Source organism: Silene latifolia, chromosome Y, assembly GCF_048544455.1.
Source record: "Silene latifolia isolate original U9 population chromosome Y, ASM4854445v1, whole genome shotgun sequence".
NCBI classification, from domain to species: domain Eukaryota; kingdom Viridiplantae; phylum Streptophyta; class Magnoliopsida; order Caryophyllales; family Caryophyllaceae; genus Silene; species Silene latifolia.
The window spans coordinates 330,853,116-330,875,123 of NC_133538.1; the positions used below are offsets into that span (position 1 = coordinate 330,853,116).

At 37.9% G+C, this 22,008-nt stretch overlaps 1 protein-coding gene and 1 pseudogene across 1 annotated transcript; both read right to left on the reverse strand.

Moving 5' to 3' along the window:
• Positions 1-1,480: 1,480 nt before the first annotated feature.
• On the reverse strand, positions 1,481-5,265 carry LOC141634352 (uncharacterized; annotated as a pseudogene).
• Positions 5,266-10,133: 4,868 nt separating this feature from the next.
• Positions 10,134-11,273, reverse strand: LOC141631397 (uncharacterized). The gene has a single exon (XM_074444073.1). It carries the CDS (start codon positions 11,271-11,273, stop codon positions 10,134-10,136), a length of 1,140 nt encoding a protein of 379 aa, XP_074300174.1.
• Between the last annotated feature and the right edge of the window lie 10,735 nt (positions 11,274-22,008).

Below are 22,008 nucleotides of genomic sequence, written 5' to 3' on the forward strand. Positions count from 1 at the left end.
AAAACAATGACGAACGGATAAAAACTCATGAAACATTAGAGAGTATTTATATTGTATATTGTATATTGTATGTAGGGCAGAGTACGGATCGGGTATCCAATCCAAAGTGCTAGTTCGGATCGGATATCCATATTAAAAATCCTGAAATTAGATATCCAATATCCAAACCAAATGTTTCGGATATCCAATGTTCGAATATCCAAAATAATCGGATCGGATGCGGATATCCATCGGATATCCAAACTTTTGATTTACTTTAAAATTAAGTTTGAAACACGATTATATTCAGTCTTACATGATGATTTTCTTTAGTATTCTTATTCCAATGTTCTCGACATAAAATTTAAGTACCAGTTAGTTATTTCTCTAATATTTTAAACATTAATTAAGTTGTTGTATCAAATAAAATTTTATTTTCTCTAAATTATACTAGAAAAATATAGTTTCGGATCGGATCGGATATCCAAATGTTTTAATTCTAATATCCATATCCAAACCAAAACCAAAGATTTCGGATCAGATATCCAAACCAAACTTAACTTTCGGATCGGATATCCAAAAATTCGGATCGGATATCGGATCAGTTTGGATAATCGGATTTTTTGCTCAGCCCTAATTGTATGTGTATATCATCATAAATTTGAACATTATGAATCAATTAACACAAAGGAAAGAGGTATCAAGGGAAACAACGCAACTCAGATACACTATGAATCCGTTATATTTCACCCTGTAATTGCAAATTGCAACTATGAGAAACAGCATACTATATTCCAATAATATAATAACAAAGAAAAGCACTTCCAAAATTCTTAAAATTTCTTCCAAACTATATGTACATGCGCAGTATTGTAGTAATAAGGTGTAGGATCTGTACCTTAAAGTGAATAGAGTATTTATACCTTCAAAGCAAAATCAAGTGGTAGAATTAGAGAAACAACAATAAGAAAAACAAAATAATGGAACAACTAACACGCATAATTGATGAAGTTATGGAGCGGAGGTAAGGTTGAATTAGTTTATATACACACATTTAGGTGATAGTGTTTGCTTAGTTTTGTTATTCTCATAGAATTTTATTTTATGAACAATTCAAATGCACATTAATAACCAACTGTGTGGTAGTAGGTAATACGTAGGAGGACTGTTTCTAAAAAAAATATCTTAATTAAAATTTTAATTAATTTTAGGTAGTTAATAAAAGTTGGACTCTCTATCCTCGCTCGAAAAAAGCTTCCTTTATTAATATAGATAGATATTGATAAGATCGTCTTATAGGAGAGCATATGAATACGAAATGATATTTTTTGTTGAATAAAATAAGATTGGATAGCCTATGGTACCGAGTAGTGAGTGAGTTAGTGACTACAGAGCTAAGTACAACCGCCGTAGTTTTTAACACATCACCAGTAAATTCAGTAAACAATCCTTGACTTGGATAATGAGTTGGGTATTGCAACCAAGGCGAGAAAACTCTAAATTTAGTTGAGTATTGCAACCAAGGCGAGACCAAATGTACATCAGAATATAGAGAAACTATCCACGACTTTAGCTTTTTTCCTGGCGAGGAATCTTTCTTTGGCAGCAGCAAGAGCATCTTCGTTTTTCTTGTGATGAGCTTGTTTTGGCTGATCGTTAGATGGTGGTTCCACTGGGGGGTCGGAAGTATCAGCAACATGGGCTGACTCAGGGCTTTTCGGGGGAGCAGGAGAAGCTTCATCTTGACGTCTATCTTCTGATCTCCGGCTGGTGAATAGATGATCCCTATGTAGGGTGGCAGAAGCTGGTTTATCGGCATCAGAAGCTGGTTTGTCGACATCAGAAGCTGGTTTCTTCATCTCTTTGCTGGTGGTTCCTATTTCTTTTTCCGGCCTCTCTGGCTTCTTTGCCTCATGTTTATCGGCAGCTCCAAATGCAATATTTTTGGCAAGATTGAAGTAAAAATTTGTGATGTCAGTCTTCTTCGTCACCTGCGTGATTTAGAAGCAAATACGGATAATATTAGTATCTAAGAAAAACCTAGGGTTTTCAGCAGTTTTAACTTTTATCTCATTCATGGAAAACTAGTATAGATCCTGCACAATGCATGCGCATTTTTATTTTTTTTAGTGTATTATTTATACTTTTTGATACTTTTTAAATTTGCACCTCATTAATATTTAATATTTCACTCCATTGTATTTTGATATGAAACAAAAAAATTGAAATGGAAAACTAATCAAAGAGATTTAAGTTAAGTTGTGATTTTTTTTAATGAATTTGTTTTTTTGTCACGAAGCTAATAGTAATTATGTGTCAAGTTATTCTATACGGTTATAATTATTGCATTACTGAAAAATCTAACAACTAATAATTTATAGTTTAATACCAGCTTTATTTTATTTTAATGAAAAATCATAATTATGAATTTAATTAAAAGATTAGAATTTAATTATAAGAATATATATTCATTGAAAAGATAATAATGTAATGAAAGAAAGTTTTACTTACTACCTTATTTAGCTAGATGCCTTTTGGAGGGAAAACTAATAAAAGAGTTTTTATTCAATAGGGAGATAGGGAGATTTGAATGAACCTATCTACTATTTAGCAAAGGTGAGATACGAGGAAAGAGAGAGGCCTTGGAGGTGTAACATGTAGGTGTTTGATTGGGAGGTTTAGAATGGAATGAAATGGATTCTAGTCATTCTAATGTTTGGTTGGGCATTTTGGAATGGAATTAGAATTTATCAGGATGATGGATTCTAATTCCACCCCAACCCCTTGAAAACTCCATTCCTTTATGTTTATTTTTCTCATGAACCAAACATGTTTTGAAAGGTATGGAATTGGAACCCCATACTTGTATGGTTTCTCATTACAATCTATTCCATTCCTAAGCAGTGAACCAAACGACTAAGTGAAATGACTTATCTTATCACGTAACTGAGTTTGCTTAGCTACTAACTTACTAAACGTAAGTTGACTGTACGCCATTGTCAATTCCATTCCCTCCTCTCTTTTTCCCCTATCTTTACTATTATAAGATCCAATTACACTTAGTCAGCAGTAGTTTAAGGGTTGTCTTTAAATCAAACGATGAAGACCGATAACTACAGATTAGCAGAATATTTTAAATTGTAGTAGGATAGATAAAGCCTAAAGGTATAACATACTAAATGACAGAAAGATTGCTGGGGTCGGTTTCAAATAGTTAATTATATGGAGTAATAACCAATAAAGAGCAAGGAGAATTTCCAGGCAAATATAAGAAAAGGATACAAAAGACTTGCATCATCACGCTCTTCTCGAAGTTGACGTAAGCGTTCTTCCCTCTCCCATTGTTCTTTCTCTGCAAGCTTCCTTTTGTAAGCACTGGTAAGAAACTTATCTTTATCTGTATAAAGATGGTCGTCTTTGCTTCTTTCTTTAGCAAGCTTCCTCTCATAAACCACCTCATGTTATCGTTCTCGTAGTTTAGCCTTTTCTTTCAACAGTGCTATGTATTTTGACTGAAGTTCAAAGTATGACCAATTATTACTACTGCAGAAAAATATCTATATCTCAATGGCACAACTTAACAAAGACAAGGCAAGTGGTTAAATACTAGTACATGAAGATGAGGGGAGGTTGAGAATGAGGTCAATGAAACACACAGTGGAGGCAAGGGAAAAAACTGACAGAATAGTAATCCAAATAGCTTCGAACGAGGCAACCCAAAGAATGAAACCGACATAGTAGTATAATAATCTAAGAAGTTTGTAACGAGGCAGCCCAAAGAATAAAACTGACATAGTAGTACAATTATCCTCGAACTGCAGGAAACCTAACAGACTTCATAGTCCACCACCATTCCACACACACTGTGAAATCATGACAGAATAGTACACTAATCTAATTAGCTTCAAATGAGGCAACCCAAAGAATAAAACTGACAGAGTAGTACAATTATCCTTAAACTGCAAGAGACCTACCAGACCTCATAGTTCACCATTTTGCGCACACTATCTAGTCATGGCCAACAAAGGTTGGGAATTTTACCCATCAAATTTCTGACAAGATCAATAATTAAGCAAGCGGTTGTAATGTTGTATGTTGTATATAGAAATAACACCCACCCTTCTACCACCGTAATAAATATGCATCAAGCATCGTGCAACCGTGAAACACAGGGTTTACCAGGCTGTAGACATCAAAGTCACTAGGTGGGCCACTGAGATGGGGTATACGACAAGAGAAGGGATACTCCATATTCGGAAGATGATAATGCACCTTCACATAGATCCTAGAATGCTAGATACTGGATGCACGAGAGCTGCTACACAGTCCAGAGTACCAAGATAGATTACAACACAGATCAAAACACCCAAAAACACGAGTAGGGTAAGGCTGTACCACGGTATTGACATCAAAATCACTCAAACCCAGATTCCGGTATTACAAATCCCACAGTTGATCAATCAAAAGTACCAAAAAATATTCGCGAAAAGCGCAAATCCAGCACTGCAACTACCAATTCACCTATATTCTAATATAATTAACCTGTAATCATTCAACCAACTTATAATTTACCAAAATTCTACCCTTAATTAATACAGTATTAACTAATGCTATTAAAAACAAAAATCACAAATTAATTAAACGATTCACCAAAACAAAACATCAACATAAAAACCCTAAATTTGCAAAAAAATAACAAGATTAAAGCAAACAAACCTCACGCTGCTCGCGTTCCTTTACTTTGGGTTTAACAATTTGATTTTTCATATCATCATAAACCCCATCATAATCAAATACTGATGGATCTTCTTCCAATCCTTCTTATGCTGTTCTTCAACCTACCCAATTCAATTAACAACAGATAATTAGTACCCAGATGACCTAATTAAAGAATAAAATCAAAATCAAAATCATTATCATAATCAAAATCAATAACAAATGAAATAAATCAAAAGGGGGGAATTACATATTTTAGGGATTTGTTCTTGGAAGCTTGACGCGAAATTTTGTTTTCGACGTTATCATCATCATCATCGTCATCAAAATATCCGGCGGGTTTGGGGATTGGTTGTCGGGTTAATTGGGTTTTTTGTTGGGTTTTCGGAGCCCTAATTATTAATCCGTACTTTTTCTCTTGCATTTTTTCGAAAACCCTAAATTTCTTGCTTCTGGAAAACAAGAGGAAAAGAGTTCGATTTCGAGGGATTTAGGGTGGGTTTGTATCGGGTAATTTGGAAGGAAAAGAAAGGGAGGAAGAGTAGGAGATTTTAAATTCCTTATTTGGATAGCAAATGAGGGTGGAAACTAACCCTCGCTCTAGACAATGTTGTTAGAATTATTTTACTTTAATTTGGATTGATGGGTCAAGATTAAGTTTATCAGTATAATATTTTGAGGTTTCTTGTTATTATTCATGTTACCTGTATGTTTTAATGCGAGTGATATTTTGCTGATAAATAACCTTATTTATTATCACTATCCTCGTTAAACTCATCACCCTCCACAAATGCACCCTCCCCTCCACCCCACTAATTTACCCGCAAAATAAAACATCAGTCACTATGATTAGTTCTTACTACTTGAAACAACCTCCAATCCACTACCACTATCACTACCTTTCTGCCACGTTTTACATCTAAGAAGTCATAAATCACATTCACCTCCATGAAAATATGGATCCCCGTCTCCCTTATCGAAGACAATTTATTTCTCCTTTAACAAAGAAAAGTCTAAGAAGAAATCTTCCCTCTTATCTCTCTCCCTTTCCCTTTCTAGTCTTTTTCTCGTCCCCTCCCCTACCTCCATTCCAGATACTCAAACAAAGTGTTAGGGTACTATGTTTGTAAACTGAATAAGTGTGAATATTATATATATACACGAACTTTGCTATTTATTTTATTTTGCATAAATAAATCTTACTACCTGCATCTCATTTTTATTATCCTTTTTTCTTCAAATTTTATTTCTCATAATTATTATCCTCTTTTTAGATCTAGTAAGGAAAAACTTTAGTCAGCCAACTCGTCGCAATGAACCTCATTCCCACTCAAAACAACCTTTAGCCCACTACTTAATTCCTTCGGTTTACACATAAAACTGTCTAAAATGCAAAACTTTCATCTCTCTCTTGAAAAGTCCATCTAACTAACATAAAATTAACCGCTACTTTCTGAACTTCATCATTTTTACATCTCGTAAAGATTAAGTTGAACATGACAAAAAAATGCAGAAACTGAGGTATTGTTTGATAACGACAGATTGAACATTTTTTTTTTAGCATTTTGAGAGTTTTTGTACTATTTAAATAACAAATGTGCTATTTGAGTGTTGATCATCGACATATTGAAATAGTAGATTGTGGTGTAATTTCCTGTTTTACATTATGACCTTTAATTAGTATATTATAAGAAAATAAAAATTGAGTTTTTTTTTATCTATGAGGAAATTAAAGATCAAACTTTATTTTTATCATATTTATAATTAATATTCTTCACTTAAAATATATAAATTTAAGCAAGTTTAAATAGCTAAAAGTTATAAATCACACATTGTTTTTTTTTTTTTTTGGTCAATCGAAGCGCGCACTTCGTCGCATTACAATATAGGGGAGGGGGGATTCGAACCTGGGACCTATTGTCCACAATACCTTCGTCTTAACCACTAGACTAAGACATTTTCGATTATAAATCACACATTGTACGAAGCAGTATAATCATTTTTTTTATTAATATGAAATAATTGTCATAAAATTCATGAGAATATTAATGCGGTAGTCAACTATAGAAGAGTTGGCAAGTACGTGACCCCCTTTTAAGTTTAAATTTTTTTCATTTATTTTTATATTTTTGCCTAAAGGTGGTTAAAGCATTGTATTATGCATGACGAATATGTCTCACCCTTCCCCAATTAGTATCTCTCCCTAAATTATACTGATGATGTGCTCAATTTACACACACGGAAAAAAAATATAGCATCAACAATAATTAGTTTGCTCCATATAATTGAATAGTACCGTTTTTTATGCATGTAAATTTGTCAGAAGAAAAGCTTGAGAGAGACGGTCTCACTATGTTAGGGAAAGACTACTCTTACCCTTTTATGTGTTTTTCATGACTTTTTTTTAATGTACATCATTGCTTGAATTGAATCTTAACCTTATACATATTTCTATAATAAGTGTATCTAATTTACTTTCAAGCCTCATTCAAATCTATTTTATTACTCATGGTACTATTTTTACTTTAAATTGTAAAACAATCGCACAGTAAAAAAATTTCAAAACATTTACTCATTTGTCATAATATGATATTTCGATTCGCAAATTAGCAGCAACTTTCTTCATCTTTTAATACTCCTTGAAAAATAGATATCAAACTTTTTACTTATCAATAATTTGTGAATATCTTATTTAAATTTTGATTAATATACTTTTATATAATGACAAATGAATGTAAATAATATAATAATAAATTATCAATAAAAGTTGAAGTGTATTGTGAGGGAAATAACTTTAAAATTAGTAGGAGAAATACGTATGACATTTGAAAAATAAACTTTGTATTATGTATAATTAAATATGACATTAGCAATAACAAAAGACGTGGGGCATATTTCAGCGTTCATTTTACTCTTTACATGAGTAAATTCCATGTAGTACGTATTATGCATGCGCATTTGTCACAACCCAAGTCGGCCTAAGGCCTTTTAGCCTCATAATACCTCATTTTTTAATCGAAAGTTGTTATAAAATTGGATATTATAAATATATCAAAGGTTTTTTTGCCTTCTAATTTAATAAAAAGTGAACAAATACTAATGAATAATTTTTTTTTTTTTGTAGAAATCAGCTTCTCATTAGAAAAAGATGGTTTCATACAAAGTATAGCCACTAGAAAAGCAAAATGACCATTCTAACTAGTCATATGCTCTATCACCTCCTCTAAGATACTACTATTAATATTAGCATACAATCAAATAGAAATATAATATGTAATTTGATAGACAACTTGCTCAATTGTGCGAGAGACCCCTCTGAAAATGCGCCAGTTCCTTTCTTGCCATAGAAAGTAAACCGTAGCAGCCAAACTACACCGAGCTCGTTTTTTCCTCCAACCCTTACCACGGTATCTGGACAACTTAAGGAGCTCCTGATGCAAACACAAAGGTCTCCTCGTGACCCCAAGGCCAGAGCAGAATAGTTTGGTACACGGCCCTCGAAAAGGAACAAGAGAAGAACAAGTGTGGATGGTCCTCAGCAGCAGCAGCCGTACATAAGTAGCATCTGTTGACAAGATGCAAACCTCTTATATTCAAATTATCTGTAGTGGCCAGCCCCTTTTGCACTGCCATTCTCACAAGCATAGCATGCCTAGGCATAACCACACCATCTAAAGTAGGTTTAGCCCGTTGGAGATTAGAGTGTCTCCCATGAAAAACCGCATATACCGATACAAATGCAGACTTACCAAAATTCTACTCCATTCCTGTAGTGAAGCATGAGCAACGGTAAGTGAACCATCGGGCCAACAAATTCATCTCGTGCGGAAAATAGAGCTTTCAAACCGTGGAAGTGGACTGTGATGGCTTCACACTCCAACACTCCAACCCCTGCAGATGATAATGTTGGCACCACTGCACCCAGATGGAAGGGGATGCAGTAGAAATCCTCCAAAACATTCTCAGCAACAAAGTTTTGTTCCAGCTCAAAATTTCTCGAATATCAAACCCTCCTTGTGCCTTGCTCCTACAAACTTTTTGCCACGCAAAAAACACAAGTTTGTGTGCACCCTGGTATCCCCATAGAAATCTTCTACACATTTTGTCTATCTCATGGATGACCCCCTTAGGGCAAAGATAAAGCTTGCACACCAAAAGCTCTCAATACCAAATACAATGTGTTGATGAGTCAATCTTACCAAAGACAGAGAGATTACAATTAGCCCAATGGTTAATCTTGGCCTTTATTTTTTCAAGCAAAGAGAAGTACATATCCTTTGTCAGCCTGGATGAGTGAAGGGGAACACCAAGATACTTGAAGGGAAATGTCCCCTCCAAATAACTAGTATCCCTAAGAATAAGTTCCTTTACCTCTAGGTGCACTCCCCCAAAATAGATGTTAGTTTTGGAGGGGTTAGGAGTCAGACCAGAAACTTCAGCAAAAAGATGCAAGCTAGCTTCAACAGCTTTGATAGAAGGATAATCACCTCTTGTGAAAACAAGCAAGTCGTCTGCAAAAATAAGATGAGAGAGACCTATCCTGCAGCATTTTGGATGAAAGCTAAAGTGCTTGTGTTCTGGTAACTTCCTGAGGATCTGAGATAAAACCTCCATAAAGAGTACAAAGAGCAAGGGGGATAGGGGATCACCCTCCCTTAGCCCCCTCTTCCCATCAAAATAACCCACTGAAGACCCATTAATATTAAGAGAGAACTTAGGTGATGTCACACAAGTGATAATCCAATTGCAAAATTTAGGAGGCAAACCAAACAGAGGCAGAATAGTCCTCAAAAAATCCCAATGAACCGAGTCAAAAGCTTTACGAATATCCACTTTTATAACACATCTAGGGGAGGAATTTTGCCTACCATAACCAGAAACCAATTCATGAGCCAGCATGGTATTATCAACTATTGATCTCTCATGTACGAAAGCAGCTTGTTCAAGCCCCACTATATCTGGCATAACTTTCTTAAGCCTATTAGTAAGGATCTTACTAATGGTTTTGTAAATTGTTGAGCAGCAGGATATAGGCCTATAATCCAGAACAGAACTAGGGCTATCACCCTTAGGAATTAAAGTGATCAGGGTTGAATTGATCTCCTTGAGTAATTTCCCAGTTCGAAAAAAATCCAGGATTGCCTTAGTGAATTCAACCTTTATTATATCCCAGGACTGACGGAAAAAACCAGATGAAAAACCATCTGGACCAGGGCTCTTGTTAATATCAATTGCAAAAAGAGCATCATGAATCTCAGACTCAGAAACCTCTTGAAGGAGCAGGCCCTCTGATTGAGCTCCTAAGCAGTGCCCACTGAGAATAATGGTAGGATCAATATCCTTAATGGCAGTAGAAGTACCCAGTAAATTTTTATAATACTCAAGGAAGGCATCAGAGATAGTGTCATGAGTATTGCAATCATTACCATTCATGTCCTTCACCTTGCTAATATGACAACTACTCCTCTAACAGCCATTTTTGCAAAAAAGTAAGAAGTATTTGCATCCATCATCTGGATACCATGAGCTTTAGCCCTCTGACAAGCAGCACTAAGCTCAGCATTTTTTAAGTTGCAATACTGTAAACATAACTCTTTCTCCTCTAGCATCAAGGCAGCATTCATGGGATCCCTCTGAAGTTTGCCTTGACAGTCCTGAAGCTCACACATCTTCTTTTTAGCTCTCTCAGTAAGACTAGAGTAAGTCTTGTGATGGAGGACTTTTAAATGTTGCTTAGCCACTTTCAGATGCTGGACAAGTTTATACATACTACACCCATAAATTCTCTCCTGCCAAACCTCCTTAATAATTTCAGGGAAAGAAGGGTCCTGAGCCCAGCAATTGAGGAACCTAAACTGCTTAGGTCTGGGCACTTCAGTGGAAGGAATGTGAACCACTAAGGGTGACTGATCAGACACCCCAGCTGCAAGAGAGTCCGCATAGGAATGAGGTAACACAGCAGCCCATTCAGTATTAATTAGGACCCTATCAAGTTTCATCCATTTCCTATCACCATCTTCTTGCTTATTCGTCCAGGTAAAAGCAAAGCCATGAGTGACCATGTCTTCCAACCCAGCCATACTGATTGCATCATTAAAATCAACTAAAGCCTGAAGGTTAGCAGCAGTATTACTAATCCTCTCATCCAGACTTCTCATACAATTGAAATCCCCAAGACAAACCCATGGACAAGTAGGCTGTATCCCCTTCAAAAACGTCCAAAGATCAACCCTCCCTTCCAAGGAATTAAGGCCATAAACAAAGGTGACCTGGTAGGTGACACATCCAGGAGCCTCAATTTGCAAATGAACCCATTGAACTCCAGAAGACAGAGCAGTAACCACTAAAGAAGCTTTATTCCAAATAACCCAAAGCCTACCATTAGAATGGTAGTCATAATTGTGCAAAACCTTAAAATGTTTAAAACCACGCTTTCTAACAGAGTTGAAATTAGGAAAACGGACCCTAGTTTCATTTATTCCCATAATATCCAATTTATTAGAAGTAAAAAAGTCCACTATCTCATGCTGCTTAAACTCTTTATTCATCCCCCGAATATTCCAAACACCAATTTTCATGGAGATATGGGGGGTGGGTCCTCAGTCTCACTAAACTCCACTTCCTCAAAATGAACTTCCACTCTCATATTATCCACCACATTAAGAATTGGAACAACCTTATATTTCTGCAGGATCACACCATCCTCATCAGGAGTGACTGTAATTGCCTCTATTGACCTCTCATTCCTTATCACTGGAATAGCAGCAGCAGGAGCCTGCACCTCTGCAGCAGATGCTTTCGTGACAGGGGCCTGCACCTTAGCAGTGGCAGGGGCCTTCATCTCAGCAGCAGCTGGGGGAGTAGTGACAGGGTCAACAACAACTGGTTCCTTAGCTGGTTTTTTGAGAAACCTACACTGTTTCACATCATGCCCTAACTTCTTACAGTGTGTACAATAGTATGGTAGCCATTCAAACACTACCCTCTGAAGGACTTGACCATAAGGAGTATACAAAAGTATATCCTCAGGTAGTTTTTGTGATACATCCACTTCAATCATAAGCCTAGCAAATGATAACCTCTCCTTGTTAGTAGTCACAGGATCAGCATACATAGGAGTACCTATCTTGCTAGCAATCTTACTTAGAGCCTTCTCAGACCAAAAAATAGGATCTAAATCTGGCAAAGTGACCCAAACTGGTACCCTTGAAACAGAATCCAGTTCCTTAGAGATTTGAGGAGTCTACCTCTTCATGACCAGAGAATGATTAACCAAGCTCTAAGTACGCCCCCTGAGGATAGTACATAAATCTTTCTCAGAGTGAAATCGGAAGTAGAACCATCCCTTCTTGTAATAAAGAACTTCCGGTTTTGTCACATGCTTCCAGGACTTGCTAACAAATTCCCGAACCTGAACAAGCGACGGTTTACCCCCTAGAAATTGACCCACAAGAGTATTTGACCAATATGCCAGCTCATCTTCAATATCGGCTTCATCAATGACAACCCCAACAAGATATCACGAGTCAGAACATAATGAAGTTCCATTCCTACAGGTGCCTTAGAAATCCTCTCAACCCATGTCGGTTTCACAGGAGGCACAACCACAGGGGTAGGGACAGCAATCGAAGGAGTAACTACAGGAGTAGAGGTTTTTGGTGGAGAAACCCCTATCCGAGAGGTCGATCTAGGGTTCGCAGACGAAGAAGCGACAAGAGCATCATTAATACGATCATTAAGCAGAGATACCTGGGGAGAGGAAAGAGCTTCATCAGTTGGAGCTGTTTGAGATCGTCCCCGGCGGAGAATAGCGGTCGGAACGGTGTTGCGTGGTCTCGCCATGTCCGGAAAGAAGAGTGATCTAGAATCGCATTTAGATCGCCCTTAGAGAGAACCTCTCAGGAGTCCGGTTATATGACTACTAATTAATAATTTTTTAATATTAATAAATTGTAGATAATTAATTTATTTCCTATTTTAATAATAAAATTGTAAAATAATTAATTAATTCTCATTTCTAATAGGAGAATTATATTCTTAATTATAATAGAAATATTTTAAATAATTATTATCTCCTAAATCTAATAGCATAATTAGGAAAAAAAGCCTTAATAAATTATTAATTTATTTTCTATTTCTAATAGGAAAATTTTAAAATAATTAATTAATTCTCATTTCTAATAGGAAAATTATATTCGTAAGTATAATAGAAAAATTCGGTTTCTAATAATAAAATTGTAAAATAATTAATTAATTCTCATTTCTAATAAGAAAATTATATTCCTAATTATAATAGAAAAATTTTAAATAATTATTATCTCCTAATTCTAATAGTATAATTTGGAAAAAAAAGCCTTAATAAATTGTTAATTTTTTTCCTATTTCTAATAGGAAAATTTTAAAATAATTGATTAATTCTCATTTCTAATAGGAAAATTATATTCCTAAATATAATAGAAAAATTGTAAATAATAAATTATCTCCTAATTCTAATGCTAATAGTATAATTAGAAAAATAAAGTCTCCTTTAGTTATATATATTGATTGATTGATTGATTTGGAGAGAAATTATATCCAAACAACCACACTCCATTCCAACTCCCCTTTTCTTCTTTCCCTTTCCCTCCCCTCCTTCCCCTCCCTTCCCTTTCCCCCCATTTTTGCTATTCAAACACACCCTTAAGAGGTAAAGCTAATTTGATTGAGGTCGGTAAAATTGAATTGGGGGAAAGGGAATTGTAAGGAAAGTGCGGGTGTTGGCACTTGCCTTGGGTTATGTTGGGTTGGCAGTTGGCACTTGGATTTCTAACCGTGTAATCGAGCCGATTTGAGACTGAGTTTTGGTGGATTTGGAATAGGCTTGTAAATTTGGTCTCGAGCTTGAAATTAGATTGTTATTCTTTGAATTTAAATGGATAAAGCATGGAATCGACTCGAGCTCGATTGAATAATTACTTTTCTTTACTTTTAAAATCAAAGTAAGAAAAAGTTTTATTATTTTCTTCCCTATTTCTTTAAACGGGTTATTCACTATTTTCTTCCCTATTTCCTTAAACGGATTTTTCAGGTTTTCTTCCCCTTTCTTATTTTGGAAACTTTTACTCTTATTTTATTCACTAGTTAGAAGGCCCGTGCGATGCACGGGGCTCCCATTAGGAACATTTTTAACAATATACATGTGTGTCCTAAAAAATTCCATGAACAACAGATTGTAAACATTGGTTTGCGTTGTCATAGTTTGGTAATAGAAATCGGAAAAAAAGTCTGTTGAAAATTGGTGCAAATAAAATTTCGGGGTCAATAGAGTTGATTATTGATAAATCATTAGCCCTTCTAGCTTTTTTATTGTTACGCACAATCGCACACCACCATTCTTTATTTAATAGAAAACGCAGTTGTCAATTTCACGAAAATGAACCCTGAGACGGACAATTATGAGATTCGAAAATGAACCAATATATTCCCGCCTGTAAGCAATTAAGCATATAACACTGTAAAAATAATTGGTGATACGCAAAACAATAAGTATCTCATTTGTATATGTATCGTGTTTGGAGATTTCGTTGATCTCTGAATAACATAATTTGTTTTTGAATATCTATAGTTAAGATTGCTGTTAGCCTATAAAATTCACGCAAAATATATAATATGGCGTCGAACTTGGTAGTTATGCGAAAAATTCTTTAAACAAATTTCTTCGTGTGGCCTTGTTGTTCTCGACGTTACTATGTAAAGCTAACCATGACTAAAACTGATTTTGGCAAATAAATTCCAACATAATTAATTGACTGTGTGACACCCCATACTCCAAGTGCCTTACCAGGACCACTCAGGTATAGGAACGTCACCATCTCGGTTACCCGACGCAATGAATATCATAAGACAATAAAGAAACATACTTTAAAAGTAAATATAGTTTAAGTGATTACAAGTCTCAAACCAAAACTGTTAAATGAAATACAATTCCAAAACCAAACTATCTACTATCCAAAACTGAACAACTAAAGGACATCGTCGACACAGCGGAAGACTCTTATAACTGCAAGTGATGACTCATCCCAGCTAGCCCATATGCATCATATCAAACCTGCTCAATAACTGCTCACCATCCCCGAATGGATCACCACAGTTTTATAAAACAAACAACGGGGTCAGTACTAATTACACAATACAAATCACGATAAAACAATGCCAAACAGCTCAATCGTCACATTAGACCCCAAACTCCATAATCAATCTCCAATTCTCCACACAACTGACTACACACTAAAGTGTGTAGTAGTCCTGCCAGAGTACCCATCGCAACAAATACTCCACACCGCTAGTGGGGGACCGCAGCCGTTCCCACCTAAGCCCCGCTCATCTCCATCGAGCGATAAACCCATGTTCATTAATGTGCACATCCCCTCCTGTGGCGGGTTCCACAGAGGGCAAATCAAGGGCGTGAAGCCACTCCCGCAAGTGACTCCACTCAGCCAGGGACGCTCCCCGAAGATCACAGACAGATAAACAGTAATCACAACACAAAATCAACAACCGTCTGAATCAATAAATAATACGAAATCACAACCGTCTGAATCAATCAACAATCACTAACTACAGCACAATCACCACACATTATGTAATTAATACTGAGTAGGGAAACCCTACCTGGAATGCAATCACAAATCAGACGATCTAGCAGCTGTCTCAAAACCTCTCTTCTACGAACCCTCCTCCTATACACATATTCATACAATTACCACCACAACAACACAATCATAAAAACCTCCAATTCCCAAATTAGGGTTTAACTAACATTAACCAAATGCTATAAAAATGATATGTAGAACTTACCCTTGACGCAAGGATCACAATGATATAAAGAACAAAGGAATCCGACGCCTCTAGCTCCGGGATTTACCAATAATGCGAATGAATCGTCAACGTAGTTTGCAATCTCTCTTTTTGTGTATTAGGTTTGTAAAAGTGTTTAGGAAAAGATGACGGAGTATTATATATATTAATCCGCATTATTAACAAAACTCGTCAAATATCACCCGATAACCGACTTTTTCGGTCGAGTAAGCCACGTACTCGATCGAGTGCCAAGGCTACTCGATCGAGTACCCTACAGGCAGACTCCTGTTTCATATACCAAAATATACTTACTCGACAGAGTAAGCCCTACTCGATAGAGTACCCAGAGACTCATAAAACCGTAGTATTATAGTATTCCCTCCTTAAAAAGAACATCGTCCCCGAAGTTCAAACCACAACAAAACAAAAACACACTAACACTCTCCTAACACAACAACAAAAACAAAACTCAACATAAAACTCCAAAACATACTTACCAAACCAAACTCAACCCGACTCAAACAACTACTAACTATATCAAAACCAACGAAAAAGCATGTAAAAACTCTTCGCGACCATCTCCTACCCCCTAAAAGAAACAAGGTTACGCCCCCGTAACCATACATACCTGATAAAAAAGAAACGGGTAGCGCTCTCTCATGGCCTCCTCCGCCTCCCATGTAGCCTCCTCAACCTCATGATTAGACCAAAGAACCTTAAGCAACACTGTCTCACCATGTCTAGTTTTCCTAACCTTTCGGTCATGAATCTGTTTAGGTACCTTAAGATAAGACTAGACAAGGACTCATCCAGCTCTATGTTTTCTACCTTTAACACATGTGACAAGTCACTAACATACTTTCGCAGCTGAGATACATGAAACACATTATGTACCCTATCCAACGCAGACGGTAAAGCCAACCGATAAGTAACCTCTTTAACACGGTCTAAGATCTCATATGGTCCTATGAACTTCTGACTCAACTTCCCTTTCTTACCAAATCTCATGACCCCAAGCATAGGAGACACTTTCAAAAGAACCTTGTCCCCAACTCTATATCCCTGCGATGTAGATCAGCATAACTCTTTTGTCGATCCTGGGCCGTTCTAATCCTCTGTCTGATCAGCTTAATCTGCTCCACCATCTCATGTACCATCTTTGATCCTAATACTACTGCCTCAGCACTATCGTCCCAACAAATCGGACTCCTACATATCCTCCCATAAAAGCCTCAAATGGCGCCATGCCAATACTGGTGTGATAGCTGTTGTTGTAAGAAAACTCAATCAAATCTAACCTCTGTTCCCAGCTACCACCAAAATCCATAACACAAGCTCGCAACATATCCTCTAGAGTCTTGATGGTCCTCTCAGTGTGGCCATCTGTCGCAGGATGAAATGCTATACTTATCTTCAATGTAGTTCCCAAAGACTCCTGCAACTCTTTCTAAAACCGTGAGATAAATCTCGAATCTCTGTCAGACACTATATCTTTAGGCACCCCATGCAGTCTCACCACATTCTTCCTATAAGCCATAGCTAACTGTGCCTTAGTCCATGTATCTTTCATTGGCACAAAATGAGCTGACTTGGTCAGTCGATCCACTATAACCTATATCATGTTGTTACCCTGTTGACTCTTCGGTAAACCCACGATAAAATCCATAGAAATAGACTCCCACTTCCACTCAGGTACCTCAAGAGACTGAATCTTACCTTGTGGTCGTCGCTGCTTCCCTTTCACTCTCTGACATGTCAAACAACGAGCCACAAACTCAGTTATTTCTTTCTTCATCCCAGGCCACCAGAAAGTCTTCTTCAAATCCTTGTATAGCTTGTCACCACCTGGATGTACCGAGTATGGTGTACAATGAGCCTCTGTCATGATCATCTTTTTCAGCTCCTCATTATTAGGGACACAGCACCTCCCATCAAACCTCAAACTACCATTTGTATGAATAGAGAATCTAGACACCGTCCTTTTCTCTACTCCAACTCTCCACTCAATAATCTTGGGATCCAACACCTGTTTACCGCGAATATCATCATAAAGATCAGGCTGCACTGTCAAATCTCCCATAGCATCCCCTTTCTGGATCATATGTATCCCGAACTTCCCCACCTCATCTCTCAATCTCATCAAAGATATAGCTGTGCACAAAGAATGCATACTCTTCCTGCTAAAAGCATCTGCAAACACATTGGCTTTCCTTTCATGGTAGATAATATCCATGTCATAATCGCCAATCAACTCCATCCACCTCCTCTGTCTCATGTTCAACTCCTTTTGAGTGAATATGTACTTGAGACTCTTGTGATCTGAAAATACCTTAAAGGTCGCCCCATATAGGTAATGTCTCCAAATCTTAAGAGCAAACACAACTGCACCCAACTCCAGATCATGTGTAGGATAATTCTCCTCATAAGGTTTCAACTGCCTAGAAGCATAGACAATCACTTTCCCATTCTGCATCAACACACAACCCAACCCATTCTTTGAAGCATCCGTATACATCTCAAAGTTCTCACTCCCTTCAGGCAATGCTAAGATTGGAGTTGTGGTCAAACGCTCCTTTAATGTTTGGAACGCCGTCTCACAACTATCATCCCAACGAAACCTGTTCTCTTTCCTCATCAAGGCTGTCATAGGTCTAGTAATCTTGGAGAAATCTTTCACGTACCGTCGATAATATCCTGCTAAACCCAAGAAACTTCTGATCTCAGCTACATTCTTTGGTGCTTCCCACTTGGTAACTGCCTCAATCTTTACACGATCCACCGCTACCCCCTTCTTTGAAAACACATGCCCCAGAAAAGTAACCTCCTCTAACCAGAACTCACACTTGGAGAACTTTACATACAACTCATGTTCCCTTAAGGTCTGCAACACAATCCTCAGATGCTCCTCATGCTCCTCCTTCGTCTTAGAAAAGACTAAGATGTTATCAAAGAAAAACCCCACAAACTTATCCAAGAACTAACTAAAGACTCGGTTAATCAAATCCATAAACACAGCTGGTGCATTAGATAACCCAAACGGCATCACCACATACTCATAATGACCATACCTTGACGTGAAAGTTATCTTTGGTATGTCCTCCTCTCTAATCTTCACCTGATGGTAACCCGACCTCAAATCAATCTTAGAAAAGACTGCTGCACCACTCAACTGATCAAACAAATCATCTATCCTTGGAAAAGGATACTTGTTCTTCACTATCACTCTGTTCAGCTCCCTGTAGTCTATGCATAATCTCAAGCTCCCATCTTTCTTTTTCACAAACAGCACTGGTGCTCCCCACGGTGATACACTAGGTCTAATGTATCCCCTCTCAATCAGATCATCTAACTGCTTCCTTAGCTCTTCCAACTCCTTAGGACCCTTCCGGTAAGGTGCCTTAGAGATTGGCCCCGTCCCCGGTTTCAGCTCAACACTAAAATCTATCTCCCTCTTCGGGGGTAACCCCGGAATTTCCTCTGGAAAGACATCTGAAACTCTCCCATAACTGGTATCTGCTCAACTGTCGGACTCTCCACTCTGTGATCCCTCACATGGCACAAGATCAACGGGCACCCCTTCCTCAGATAGGACTTCAAGGTCACTGCTGCAATCAACTTAACTTTGGGTTTGACAACAAACCCACGATAAGACACACTAATCCCCTTAGGACCTCTTAAAGAAACTTTCTTTTGATGACAATCTATCTTAGCTTTGTACTTTCCCAACCAATCCATCCTGACTATCATCTTAAAACCATCTAAAGGAAACTCTAGCAAATCTACAGGTAGATCAACTTGCTCAACTATCATGGATACACCTCTATACAACCTCCTACACGATACAGACTCACCCGAAGGTATAAAAACTTCCTCTCTTACATACTCATACTCACTCAAACCCAACTGTTTAACATGACTCGAAGATACAAACGACTGTGACGCTCCCGAATCAAACAAAACAAAGGTATAAACACCATTAACAAGAAAAGTACCAGTGATAACATGAGCATCATCCTCAGCTGCTTTCTTCTCCATCATAAACAGCTTGCCACTGGTCTTCTGTCCACCTCCCTGGACAGTACTAGCTGAGGTAGCCGGCTTAGCACCCGACCTCTGGTTATTGTTGGTGTTCGTAGCAGGTTTCTGATAAGAATTATCACAATTGCGGTTACCTCCACCGTTGTTGTTCTGGCCTCCCCTGTTGTTCCATGACCCAGCTGGTCTGTTACTAGCATAACTATGTGTAGGACCCTGTGAGAAACTCCCCAGTGACGGCCTCTGGAAACCCCCACTCATCGCACTGGTGCACTCATGTATCTTGTGGCCTACATCGCCACAGTTAAAACAGGTCATTCCCCAGCTACTGCTACCACTCCCACGACCACGCCCATATGAAGCCCTAGCACTAAACCCTGAACCAGATGAATATGCTCTCGCCTGAGTGTGGTTACCCTTCTTATAGTTGGATTTCCTACCACCCTCGCTCTCAGCCTTCCTCTTCTCAGCACCCCTCTCCCTGGTCATCTCCACCAACCTCTCAGCTCTTCCAGCTCTCTCATAGACTTCCTTAACATCTGTAAGAACTCCCACCTGTAGCTTCTCCATAATCTTGGGGGTCAACCCCTTCTCAAACCTCAAAGCTAGATTCTCTTCACTCAACCCCATGTCCTCAGCATATCTGGACTTCTCATTAAACTTACGGTAGTATTCAGGCACCGTCATATCAGATGTCATCTTAAACTCATTGAACTCCTCCCTCAGCTTACTCCTTACATGCTCTAGCACAAACTCACATCTCATGGCTCTCCTGAACTCATCCCAAGGTATTGTAGGTAGTCCTTGCTTCATATACATCTCCCTAGCACTCATCTTGACCTTATCCCACCACTCACCTGCCACTTCCCTCAAGTAGAACGCAGCTTGTTCCACTTTCAACTCATCCGGGAAATGAACTAACTCCAGGATATTCTCCATCTCTTTGTGCCAATTATCTAGAAGAATTGGCGCTCCGGTTTCCTTATACTGTTTTTGACTGAACCTAGATATGTGGATACTGATCTTGGAGTGATCAACCTCGTTATCCTTTCCCACTCTCTTCAAAGCTTCCGTAAGAGCATCTTGGTGCTCCAACATCTTTACTATATCATCAATGTTCATGCTCTCAGCTCTAGCATACAAGACACTTCTTTTCGGCGGCATCTTATAACTAGATAAGAAAAGGTAGACATAAACACGCATACCATAACCCAAAACACGCATACGACCTGTATAGGACCCACTCGATCGATTACTAAAACCCACTCGATCGAGTGCCCAACTTTGTGACACCCCCATACTCCAAGTGCCTTACCAGGACCACTCGGGTATAGGAACGTCACCATCTCGGTTACCCGAGGCAATGAATATCATAAGACAATAAAGAAACATACTTTAAAAGTAAATATAGTTTAAGTGATTACATGTCTCAAACCAAATCTGTTAAATGAAATACAATTCCAAAACCAAACTGTCTACTATCCAAAACTGAACAAGTAAAGGACATCGTCTGACACGGCGGAAGACTCTTCTAACTACAAGTGATGACTCATCCTAGCTAGCCCATATGCATCATATCAAACCTGCTCAATAACTGCTCACCATCCCCGAATGGATCACCATAGTTTTATAAAACAAACAATGGGGTCAGTACTAATTACACAATACAAATCACGATAAAACAATGCCAAACAGCTCAATCGTCACATCAAACCCCAAACTCCATAATAAATCTCCACACAACTAACTACAAACTAAAGTGTGTAGTCCTGCCAGAGTACCCATCGCATCAGATACTCCATACCGCCAGTGGGGGACTACTGCCGTTCCCACCTAAGCCCCGCTCATCTCCATCGAGCGATAAACCCATGTTCATTAATGTGCACATCTCCTCCTGTGGTGGGTTCCACAGAGGGCGAATCAAGGGCGTGAAGCCACTCCCGCAAGTGACTCCACTCAACCAGGGATGCACCTCAAAGATCACAGACAGATAAATAGTAATCACAACACAAAATCAACAACCGTCTGAATCAATCAATAATACGAAATCACAACCGTCTGAATCAATCAACAATCACTAACTACAGCACAATCACCACACATTATGTAATTAATACTGAGTAGGGAAACCCTACCTGGAATGCAATCACAAATCAGACGATCTAGCAGCTGTCTCAAAACCTCTCTTCTACGAACCCTCCTCCTATACACATATTCATACAATTACCACCACAACAACACAATCATAAAAACCCCCAATTTCCAAATTAGGGTTTAACTAACATTAACCAAATGCTATAAAAATGATATGTAGAACTTACCCTTGACGCAAGGATCACAATGATATAAAGAACAAAGGAATCCGACACCTCTAGCTCCGGGATTTACCAATAATGCGAATGAATCGAACAATATAGTTTCCAATCTCTCTTTTTGTGT

Bases quoted from the DNA above. Each gene is read 5' to 3' on its own strand.
- LOC141631397 (XM_074444073.1), bottom strand. From the start codon at position 11,273: ATGAAAATTGGTGTTTGGAATATTCGGGGGATGAATAAAGAGTTTAAG.